General features: G+C 46.7%; 1 protein-coding gene across 1 annotated transcript; it reads left to right on the top strand.

Moving 5' to 3' along the window:
- The first annotated feature begins 2,481 nt into the window (after nucleotides 1–2,481).
- Nucleotides 2,482–11,700, top strand: PLAGL2 (PLAG1 like zinc finger 2). The gene is made up of 3 exons (XM_003212089.4): nucleotides 2,482–2,772; nucleotides 4,002–4,396; nucleotides 5,300–11,700. Exons 2-3 carry the CDS (start codon nucleotides 4,134–4,136, stop codon nucleotides 6,519–6,521), a joined length of 1,485 nt encoding a protein of 494 aa, XP_003212137.2. The 5' UTR covers nucleotides 2,482–2,772; nucleotides 4,002–4,133; the 3' UTR covers nucleotides 6,522–11,700.
- The last annotated feature ends 514 nt before the right edge of the window (nucleotides 11,701–12,214 follow it).

The following is a 12,214-nucleotide window of genomic DNA, read 5'->3' as shown; positions in this document are numbered from 1 at the left end:
CGGCTGGGTTCCTCCTCAGAGCGAGGGGTGAGAGAGGGGCGTGAGGGGGCAGCTGGGGGACGTAGGCCCGGCCCTCCTCCCGCCCTCCCCTCAGCGCTGCGCCATGGAAACGGGGAGGGGGCGGCACGAGGGGCCTTCAGTAGGGCGGGAGATGCTCGGTGGGACAGGCGGCTCCGCTGTTTCCCTCTTCCGGCTGTAGGCGTTCGGTCCTTCGGAGCTATATGAGTGGAAGTAGCGATTTGGGGGATAAGTCGCCCCGGAGCCATTTTGCGTGCGGGGTTCCCCGCGGTTCGGAATTGGTTCGGTCTTTATGTTCCCTCTCTGCGCTGTCAGTGGGGAGATCGGCGAGGATTCGGGGAGTGAAACGGTCCGCGGAGGAGGTTCAGGAGGGAAAAGCACCCCGTGTGGCCAAGGGGGCTCTGAGTGGAGCTTCAGATATTACAGTCATAGAACCGTTTGATTTGAAGGGGAGCCTTGTATACATGCAAGGGGAACGTCCAAGGTGCACCCGGGGTCAGGCAGAGAGGTGAGGCTGAGGTTGGAGCTGGAGTTCTGCTTGCAAATCATGGAGCAACCAGAGTTGTTTACTGTGAGGAAATAAGAGTTGGCATAGGGGATCCCAATGCCGTGTGTGTTGGATGTGTGGCTGTAACCACAGGGGCAGAGCAGCCCCGCGTGTTTGAGGAGGGAGAAAAGTGATTTTTCCACCTGGCTGTAGTATTGGCAAAGCCGGTACTGAAGGACTGTAACCAGGTCAGCAGTACTGACGTGAGAACAATGTTGGAAAATGACAGAAGATACAGAAGAGTCATACCAACAGTGTGAGGTCTGGCAGTAGCACTTTGCAATCGGAGTTGGAGCAGAACTCGATTAGGATCCTATAATGGGACTGGGGGTGGCTGTGTTTCGGTATGAGGAACAATGCTGCAGTGTTGTGGTCACTGTATTGGAGTGACTGTAGGGAAGGATGGAGCCCATGCCCTGTGCCTGCCAGGTGGCAGCTCTGCCAGGAGCTGCTCTGAGTTCCAGCTCCAGGCTAACACTGAGCTTCCATCAGAATTACAGCTTTCTGCTTTCTGCTGTCTTGCTGGTGCCTTCCACCTGAGCAAGTAGAAGCCTGAACAACTTAAAATAGCAAAGGAAACCTGAATGGGGTACTGATGCGGCTCAGGGAGGAACAACTGAAAAATAAATTACTTTTCATCAGGCTGAGTTCCTTCAGAGTCTCCTTGCTGCAGTTGCAGAATAGCTGGGCCAGCTCCATACAGAACCAGGTGGAGACCCAGAGCCCCATGGCCAACCCCACCAATCCCAGGAGAGTTATGAGCACGGGAGTGCAGCCTCTGTCTTCAGGAGGGAAAGGACTCCTAGCACAGCAAGACTCACCAGACCCAAGGGTGAACAAACTCAAATTATACACCAGCAATGCTCTCTAGAAAAGAGAAACTGCAGCTACACAACATGGGACTCGTCAGGCAGGGGCATTGTCCTGGCCTCCCTACTTCTGCCAATCTGCTGCAGTGGGACTGACACAGCTCAGGTGGTGGTCAGTGAACTGATCCAGACTCCTCTTGGTTTTTCCTATTATTTTGTACAGGTCCCAGTTCTGTGGCACTGAAAGGCTGTCCAGGGGCAGAAGCTGTGCAGCAGCACTATATGACTGAACCACTATTTGAGGTGTAGCTACTGGAAAAAACTGTCAAAGCAAGGCGAAGGATTTTGTGCCAGGGACTTTCTTAAATTTAAGCTGACACATGTAGTAATGAAATATGCCATGTGAGCTGACAGCTAGTGGGAGTCCAGTCCTCAGGTGGATGTCTTTCTTTTGAACTTGATGTTCACTGTGAAAACTTCTCAACCTCTGTACTACTGAAACATAGGAAAGATTCATCTCGTGATGACAGTTCTCTGTACTACTCCTATCAGAGTTTTCAGGAGCTGCATAGGCTGCAACTAATTTTTATGGACTAGAGTGGAATTTTCTTAGGATAAAGAGTTTCTTCAGTGCTGGTACTGCTATGGTCTGAAAGAAGAGAATGAGTGGAGGTGAAGTGTTTCTGTGCTGCAGTGACTGTTTCTCTGGCAGCTGCAGCATTAGAATCAATGCGAGCGCATTGGAAACATACTTTGAATACAAAAAATGGATTGTGCAGAGAGTTTTCTAGCCAAGCATGAGCTACATTGTTAATCTTTGGAAGATCTGTGTCCCTATGCTTCTGCTGCTACTAATAGATGAACCAAGTCACTATAGAGTTCACTGATAATGTGCAAGCTCCTCATTTTGTTCTGTTTTTCTTTCTTATTCTGCAGCTGTCAGAGTGTCCTATGACATGCCTTTAGAATTAGAAACAGGCTCAAATAGGTGGAGTCCTTTTGTCTTGCTAAAACCTCACTATTCTAAGGACAGGTTAATTAAGTTTTACAGTAATCGATGTCAGATTATTGCATCTTGACTCGTGTATTTGGGTTTCTGCTCAGAGAGCAATAGATAGTTCATGTACCATACTATTAAAAAGACAACACTTTTCAAATTTTGTCTTCCTTCAGGTAGTTCTGAAACCAGCACAGATGGCTGAGCTTGTTCAGAGGGAAAGAAGTAAATACCTGGAGAAAATGACAGAGACTCTTGGAATGTGTGCGCAGCTCTGACACAGGAAATAGAAAGCATTTATCTTTTCCAGCACCCATCCCATACAGAGGTGAAATATTTGCAGTCTCAGACACCTATGAAGGAAGACCACTCTGAAACACAGGATTTGTGCATCTTGAAGGGTAGGAGCAGCTGTCGCGTCGCACTGGCTTATATCAAAATGGCACCTCAGCAATTCCTGTCCCTTTTTTTTATTGTGTTCTGCCTGTGTAGGTTCAGCCTGCACAAAGCTAAATTCCATTCTTAACAGACATTTCCAAACCTCATGCTTAGTGACACATTGTCTTAAAGTCATCCCGTTTCCCGGTGTTTTCCACCCCGTGGGAGACACTCGTGGTGCTGTGATTGATTGTGCAGCTACCGTTATTGTTATTTCAGCTATTTATAACGTTCACTGGTGCACTTTCTTGGTGGGGGTTGGTTAGTTCCCTCACAGTTGCACATCCTGCCCACAACTGGCACTCATGCTGATGTACAGGCAGGAAGTTCCTCCCTCTGAAGCAATCATGGAGTAAGAAAGAGCTTGAGGGTTTGATGCTATTTTAAGAAGAGTTTCTTAGGCAGCTAAATTCAGTGAAAGAGATCTTTTCTGAGGTTTTTATTCCAGCTAACTGCTTACTGGTAACTGCTGGTAGAACCTTACAGAAATGCAGCGCTCTACCGACAAGACAAACACAACTGAAGAACAACAGAGAGGGTAATTCAGAGAGGGAAAACTTACCTACGATAGAAAACAGAAAGCACAATGACTAATAGCACCCTCAGGAGAAGTCGCATTTTCTGTCTTCCTGAAAAAGGTGTGATATTGCTGGTAGTAGCAAGTTTTCTTCCACAGCCTAGTTAACCTATGAGTGGTCGTGCAGGTTGGTTTGCTAGGAGATGGTCTTACTAGTGTAACAGGCTGGTAGGGTGAAAAACAATAAATACATACCTTAATTCCTTGGGGAAGTTCTAGAAAGGAATTCCATGTGAGCAAAGGTCAAGAGGAAGGAAGAACATAGAAAAAGAAGATGAGAAGAAATTCCACAAAAAGAGCCTGGGAAAGGTGGGGTATTTGGAGGCACAGGGAGACACCCACTTATTTCAGGACAAAATGCATGCAGCAGGTAACACTGGCTGTTAACAGTTGTAAAAACATTATTCAGAGAAGCTTAAGCTTTATTCAGGCAAGTGAGATAGGGATTAAGGGAGAAAAGAACCACGTGAATTCTGGAGATGTGAGTTTCCCAAGTCTGTGAACGTGCAGCATGAGTGTCTTCACGTGTCTGTGGTGCTTGTTGAATGCTCACCTGTGTTTGTGTGCTCAAGTGGAAGCTGCAGGACCTTAACACCAATTCTTCTGTGATTCCAGATGATGACGTTTTGCTGTTAAAGCAGTTTGGTCACTGAGGGTTCCAGCGGAAACTGCACCCAAACAGCATCACAGTGAGATATCTGCAGGCTCGAGTTCTGCTTGACATGGCCACGTTGTACTAGGCCTGCCATGACGGCATTTTTTCCCAGTGTTCCCAACTGGATTCAAGATGCAAAGCAGGAGGAGGACGAGACAGGCTGGAAATTAGTTCCTAGGCCAAGAGGTGAAGAGACTGAAAGTCAGGGAAAATGCCAGTGTGAAATATCAGAGACCTCCTTCACTAATGTGGACAAGCTGAGAACTCACACACTTTCTCATACTGAGCAGAGACCATACAACTGCCCTCAGCTGCACTGTGGCAAAGCCTTTGCATCTAAGTACAAGCTGTATAGGTAGGTAACTGCTGAGTGCCTCTGCAGAACAGTGCTCCTCTACCAGAAGAAAGGGGAAAACCCCTCCATCGTGTTTTTTTGATTGAATTTCTGAGAAGGTGGAGGAGGGGGAATGCCCTTGTTACCTTGCAAAGCAGCTGAGTCCCAGATATTACCATACTTGGCATCTCTTTAAGCACCTTGCAGTGCTCCAGATAATAGTTTATCCTGAGCTCAATATGTTTTTGTTTTTACCACAGAGGAAACTGAAGGAGAAATTGAAGTTCACAGATTAAAAAGCAAAACGAAAAGAAAAAATAGCATTCACATTTGTTAAGCCCTACCTTTGTAACTTTAATCACAGGAATATTTCTATGGCACTATTGCTGTAGCATGAAGCAGAGTTCCCATTTATCCACTGAAATATTAGATAGAATAATTAAAGTTCCACTGGGAACTTGAAGACTAGATGAACCACGGTTTCAGACAGTATAAGCTACCAAGATAAAATCAGTCCATATTAGCTGTCAGCAGATAGCGACAAAGTCTGGTGCTTCCTGATGAAATGAAACTATCTCATCAGCAAACACGTATTTGTCATGAATTTTCATTGTCATTTCCCCCTTTGATAGCCTCAACTTAAAGAACAGGAACCAAGTAGGCAACTGAAGTGTTCATCTGCAGAGTTGATGCCTACTAGGGAGGACAGGTACTGCTGTGACAGCCTCATTAACCAGTGCATGAAATGCTGTGCTTCTGTGCCTGCTGCCCAGGCTGCCAGTTCTGCATCTGTTAGTAAAATTAAAACGCCACCTGGGATTTTTATGGCATAGAGCACAGAACACATGGAACATTTGAAAAAGTAGCACGAGTTCTCTTAGGGGTTGAACACTAGTCTAAACTTTCCTGCTTTTCTCCCAAAAGGCATATGGCCACTCACTCTGCTCAGAAGCCTCATCAGTGTATGTACTGCGAGAAGATGTTTCACCGGAAAGATCACCTTCGCAACCACCTGCAGACCCACGATCCCAACAAGGAGGCCCTCCACTGTCCTGAGTGTGGCAAGAACTACAACACAAAGCTGGGCTTTAGGCGACATCTGGCCATGCACGCTGCCGCCAGCGGTGATCTCAGCTGCAAGGTGTGCCTTCAGACATTTGAAAGTACCCAAGTCCTGCTGGAGCACCTCAAAGCTCATTCCAGACGAGCTTCTGGTGGAGCCAAGGAAAAGAAGCACCCGTGTGACCACTGCGACAGACGCTTCTACACCCGGAAAGATGTGCGGAGACACTTGGTGGTGCACACGGGGCGGAAGGACTTCCTGTGCCAGTACTGTGCTCAGAGGTTTGGGCGGAAGGATCATCTGACCAGGCACATGAAGAAAAGCCACTCCCAGGAACTGCTGAAGATTAAGACGGAGCCAGTTGACATGCTGGGTCTTCTAAGCTGCAGCTCATCTGTAGCGGTAAAAGAAGAGCTGAGTCCCGTCCTGTGTATGGCATCCAGAGACATGATAGGTGGTAAGAGCTTCCCTGGCATGTTGCCTGTGGGCATGTACAGTACGCATCTCCAAACCATGCCAAGCTCAGGGATGCCCCATTCTTTGGTTCCCAATTCTCTTCCGATGGGAATGAGTTATCCTCTGGAGTCGTCTTCTCCTATCTCTTCCCCACCGCAACCTCCTCCAAAGTATCAGCTTGGATCTACCTCATATTTGCCTGAGAAACTACCCAAAGTAGAGGTGGACAGCTTTTTGTCAGACTTCCCTGGCAGCCTGTCTCTCTCATCTGGTGAGCCTCAGTCCTCTTCGCCTCAGCCACCCGCTCTGGATGAGGCTTTGCTTTCCAAGAGCCCTGCTAACCTTTCAGAGGCTCTCTGTGCTGCTAACATGGACTTTTCTCATCTTCTTGGCTTCCTCCCCCTTAATCTTCCTCCTTGCAATCCACCTGTATCTTCAGGGGGATTAGTCATGGGCTACTCACAGGGGGAGACGCAGCCACTGCTTTCCACTTTGCAACATCAACCTCAAGAATCTCCTGGAACTGGGGCCTCACTGAACTTCGGGCCCCTTCACTCGCTGCCCCCTGTCTTCACCTCAAGCTTGAGCACAACCACGCTGCCACGTTTCCACCAGGCATTCCAATAAGCTGAACATAGCACTGGAGAACAGATCTTTCAGTCACCCTTTTGTGGAGAGCCTTAAAAACGCACAACTCTTACTTCCCTTTGGGGTCTGAAAGCTTTGCAAAGCTGATTCAGACAGGAGGTTTCTGGTCTCTGGCAGGAGCACTTGTAAGACTTGAATAGCAGAAATTCCCACGCCAGTCTCAGTCCTGTACAGCGAAAAGTTTTCATCTAATAGACTGGATATATTTTATCTAACTTTTTAAATCTGTGAATCAGGAGCCACACTTAGCACTGACCTTCCCCAAGATCCTGGAGCTATGTTCCTCTTTGGGAGGGGACTGTCCCTGAGAAGGAGTTGAGACTCTTTCATCTCGGGCTAAACGTTTGAAGAGTCCAGCTTCCATTTCAAGTTATCACACTGCTATTCTGGCAAAGCAGCTAATTCCTTCACATGGAGAAGGAGAAGTCAAGATACCCACTCTGTATGAAGCCAACGGGGAAGAAGCTGTCCTTCCCCACTACCTCTCATCCTCTCACCCAATGCAGCTTACTCCATCGAATACAGATGACTCCACATCAGTGTTAAACCAAGGACCGTTTACATACAGAGTTCAGACACATCACCTCATTCTTCTTTGCGGAGCCTTTAGGTTAAACTCAATACAGTGAACATTGTTTACACAACGCAGTTCAGTTTCCACCGTTACAAAAATAGGAGGCACCAGAATACACTGGCCTTATATCTGGTGTAGCTAGAACACTGTTTACACGACGAAGTCAGGTTGCACTGATTTCTCTTCACTTATCACATTTTTCCCCCATGGGGAAATGCATTGCTTTTCGGACCACTTCAGCCTCTGCCACTGTAGGCAGCAGCTTCCTGCGTATTTTCTCTGACTATCCACGTGTCAAGGGGATGGAGCAGCTTGCAGAACTAAGCTTATGTTTGTGGTGTATGTATAGAGCCCTTTTAAATATCTCCTACAGGCAAACAGATCGTACGTCTGTTTTGGAAACCAAAGCATGAGAAAAGGCTGGGCTAGGAGGTGGGGGCCCACAGCTCCAAGTCTCGTCCTACCAGGCAGGGAGGAGAACGAGCTTCAAGCCCCTAGGTTTGCTTTGTTTTATGAACCACAACCATTCGGCGAGGTCAGTACCTTTTGGCTTACCCATGAAGCAGTCTCAAGAGATGCATGTTTATTTTTTTTTAACCTGTCCTAGGGTGAAGACATCCAGGAATCGGGAGGAAAATTTGGTCCCAGCTTCATTTACACTTGTCGCTGTATTTGAAGCATTTTTCCCAACACTAAGTTCTAACAAATGCTGAGGGTTTAGGCCTGCAGTCACTCTTTCACTTAGAATTTGGTCCCACTGGCCTTTTTGTTCTCTGCTTAAGCCTTGCCTCCAGAAATCCAGGCCTGCTTCACCTGCTTCCAGTCCTACCTCCCAAATCCTTTCCCTACCTACTGAGCCAGAGGGCTGTGCAGCCAAGCAGCAGCCAGCTGCTGGGTGTCATTTAGCATTTGTATGGTCCCTGCTCTCAGTTCCTGAGCGCTCTCGCTGAACCTTAGAGCCCATTTCTGGTTATAGACACACATCTTCATACCTCAGCATGCAAGAACTGCCATAGGCCAATATCAGCCAGGAAATCCGTCAGTATGATTCCCTATAAATCTAGGAAATGCAAGATCTACCTCTACTCTGTTAACTCTTTCAGTGAAGCCACATACTGTCCTTGCTCACCTCCCCAGAGCACCCATTTCAGTCAGTGCACGTTACGTTCTGCTGAGCCACCGATCCCACAGTGTGCCTGTGCTTATGGGCTTGTCCCCTTCCATTTTACTGAAGAATTTTATTTTTAGTTTAGTTTAGTAATTCTTCCCAGAATGACTTTGTAGTGATCCATTGATTCTCCAAAACATAGATCAGTTGTTTTAGGTTAGCCAGCAGTGCTGCAAATAAGACTTCTGTATCAAAATGTAATATAAGATTTATTTACCTCGGCAATATCCTGTGGCAATGATTCCCCTGGGTTAGATGCAGTACTTCCCTTTCTCCACTGTAAATTGTTGCCTTTCCAAGTTCAATGAGTGCCTTCTTGTTCTCTATCATAGAAAAGGTAAATAGGGCATCGCAGCAGTCTTCTATTTACCATCACTGAATACCTCAGTCTCATCTGCTGTTGCTTTTCTCCTTGCAAATTAAAGAGTTTCACAGTATTACCAATGATATGCAAGCCTTAACCCTCCATCTTCAGTTTTAAGAGAATAAATGGGTCAGAATGGATCACTTACAGCAAGGAGCGTCAGATTTATGCAATGCCATTGCACACCTTCTTTCCTTTCTGGCCTTGCTTTCTGCCTGCATCGTACTCCAAACAGATGTCATCACTGGAATTCCTTTAGCAGCAGTAGCAGAGCTTAGAGCCAGGCATCTTCCTCCTACCAGTAGTCTGTCAAAGAATAAATGGAATTCGTGTCACTATTAGTTGCATGTGTGGTTTGCTTTCCACAGCTCCTCCAGCGAGCGGACTTGCAATAACATTTGTGAGCTAAATCAAACCTGACAGCAGCAAAGGGAGCACTCTTGCAGACAGCATGCTCAAGCTGATAGCAAGTGTTTGCACTGGAAGCTGGATTCAGTTTCTGCTCCACAACAGAGCCTAGCACTTGCAAGGAATTTGTCAGCCGGTCTGAAATAACAGGCTGCTTCCATTTTGAATGCTAAGCACACAAACATTATTTCCTGAAGCGAATCATGGGCAACTTTTAGCTGATTTCTAAGAAAACAACTTTGAGCTTCTAAGATGCGCCACTTCAGAATCTAAAGTCACTGGGAAGCGTCCACTGAGGTACCAGAAAAATCAGCAGACATCAGCTCAGACAAACTGGTGCTGTTTGTAGATAGAATGCAGTGTTGAGTGCTGCAGCACAGCCTGCAAAATCGTTCTGTGTATGCACAGGATATTCGTGCGTGAGGGGACATTCATTGTGCTACTGGGGCTGGATATCACTGCAAGTCAGCCAGGACAGGCAGATGGAGCCATCCTGGGAGGGACAAAATACTTTGATGGAAGAGTTTTTGAAGCAGTAATTTCAAAGAGGCTAAATGAATACAGGAGACAGCAAGCTCGGCTGGGCTTTACACTGAGGTGTGACAGCAAAGCTTTTTATTGCAGGCACATCTGTGCCAGAACGGTGTCATCAGATTGAGTCCAAGGGAAGCAACTACAACGAATAATTGGGCAGGAGGGTTTAGGAATGCTTAGAAGCATGGCTAGCTTGAAGATTGAGGACTGTGCAGATAGCCAATATATAGAGCACAAGTCCAGGAAAGGACAGGACACAACCTAAACAGCAATTGTAGATCAGAATCTCCCTAAATTATCAAAAAGATGAGGATGTAACATCCCACTAAAACAACGAAACCCTTTGCTCATGCCAGGTGAGTCCCATCCACAGCAGCACAGGATTAACTCACCTGGCCAGTCCTTCCCAAGCTCACATTTCTGGAGCTGTGTGAGAATCCAAAGAGCTTTTCCCCTCGGCATTACAGCTTGCTTAAAACCCATTTGTGTGAAGGAACAACAGCTTAGCTTATGTTTGTTTCCAGTGAGTTTCACTTGACAGAATACCCACGTGTGGCACTTTGGCAGATCCCACTCGGCTGGCTCACCTTAGTGCCTGCTCTTTAGCCCTGGTGTTGAAAATGTCACTTGGATGGGAATCCCTCTTTCCCTTCTGGCAGATTGATGATCTCAGTACTTTTGTTGGAAGTTCAGCTCTTTGTTCCTTAATTCCTTCCTTGCTGACAGGTGAATAGCAGCTGCTTGGGAGATTTCCTGCAGTTCACTGGAGAAAAAAAAAAAGAAAAAGAAAAAAAAATCCTCTTTTCCTTTCTCTGACATTGCTTTGCCTTTGCTGTCTGGAAAGAATAATCCCACAGAGGTATTTTCTACTTCTTGCAGTTCAAATTTTTAAGAAGAAATCTTCAAAGACACTCTCCCCATCACCGCTACCTTCTTGCTTCTCTAATCAATCACTCAGGCTCACTCGATTCTCCCTTGGGTGCCTATTTCTCAGTTAATTACTTGAGCCCAGTAAGATGCTCTGCCACTACAAAAGGCAAAGTGCACGAACCAAGGCAGAACAGCTCAAACAGAACCACTCCATTAAAACTTCTCAGGCTTCCATCTTTACCCAGAACGTGCTGCTTTCTGTCACATTCGGCTCATCTCTGTACTGCTCCCTCACCTGCCATGTGCTCACCTCACACCAGTGGATGAGCAGGCTGCTTTAGGAGCCCTTCCACATACCCCTGGTGTTCTGTACCTGCAGGTAGGAAGTCTTCTCCCAGGTCGTTTCCCAGCAGACTCTGCCATCCCCATGCTGTGCACTCACCAAATGCTTCAGAAGCAGCTTAAGCAGAATTCTTCTTGGGTCTGATTTTCTGATGTCCAAAACAGATCATATTCTGCACATCTACACCCGAGGTTTAGCTTTGCTTTCCTATTGAAAGCACGATTTGCTTCTTATGTGCACAGGTAGTTTGCATGCTCTGCACTGTGTGCTCGTGGCTGAAGCCAGGTCTTCCCCAATCCTTCCCACTGGTGCCCAAATTCACACCACCCAGTGACACGGAGGTACCTTCTGTGTACTGGGAGGTCACTGTAACAAGGCACTGCAAAAGAAAGTTAGGTGGAATTTGGACTATTAGATACATCAGCTCTTCTTTTTCAGTTAGGGAAACCATCCTCAATAAGAAACATCTTGTTAACGCCCCACTTTAACTGTTACCTTCCCCTTCATTCTCACCATCTGCTTTACATATTGTATCATTCTTTGAAACTACTATGCAAGTAGACAACCAGGTCTGGTGGTGAATGTACTGAGACAACAAAGAGAAAGCTGTGCAAAGCCTATGGGACAGGGAGAGCTCAGCACAGGCCCAGGTCAACAGGCCCACAGCCCATTCCTGGGTGTCCCCAGCACCCTCTGCTCCAGGCTGGTGCACAACGCAGTGCTGGTGGAAGCCAGTTCTGAGCTCACACCTCCTCCTTGCCCTATTGAGTGCCTAAGCCTTGGCTTTTTCCGTGCTAGGGGTCCCTAATATCTAGCAACTATTTTTAGAAAGTTTGTTTTGTAATATTTGTACTGGTATTTTACTTGAATGAGAATATTCAACAACAACAACAACAACAAAAAAGTAGAGATCTCTGCCCTTGAGGTGGTCGCAGAGGAAACCTGTGGAAGCTGTGAAGATCCCCACTGGGAAGCAGTCATGCTTCAATACTGCTGCAGAGCCACAAGGAGAATCCCAACGCTGCTGAGGATTGCCATGGGTGGGATTGCCCACAGCCCAAGTTCTGCTCATCAGAGGCTCATCAGATTGAAGGCAGAGCATGATCCGGAGCTCACCAATGTCTCACTCAGAAGGAAGAGCCTGGATTCCTGCTTCTGGCAGCCAAAGGCAGGGACACACCATCAGCCACTGTGCTGCAGTTCCTGTTCTCTGGTGCTGCAGAGCTCTCCCTCCCCACCGCTGTCCAAGCCAGAAGCTTCCCGTGGGTACAGCCTGATGTTTTTCTATAAAGAAACTTTCTAGCACTTTTGTACACAGCAAATAACCTCTTTTAATGGAGTATTTTGAGGGGCTATAAAACAAGGTTTTTTAATTGTAAAAAAATAAAATGAAGTGCCATTAGGAAATGTA

The sequence above is a fragment of the Meleagris gallopavo genome, chromosome 22, assembly GCF_000146605.3.
Source record: "Meleagris gallopavo isolate NT-WF06-2002-E0010 breed Aviagen turkey brand Nicholas breeding stock chromosome 22, Turkey_5.1, whole genome shotgun sequence".
NCBI lineage: Eukaryota > Metazoa > Chordata > Aves > Galliformes > Phasianidae > Meleagris > Meleagris gallopavo.
Note: the sequence above shows the minus strand (reverse complement) of the source record. Positions and strands in the feature narration are given on the sequence as shown.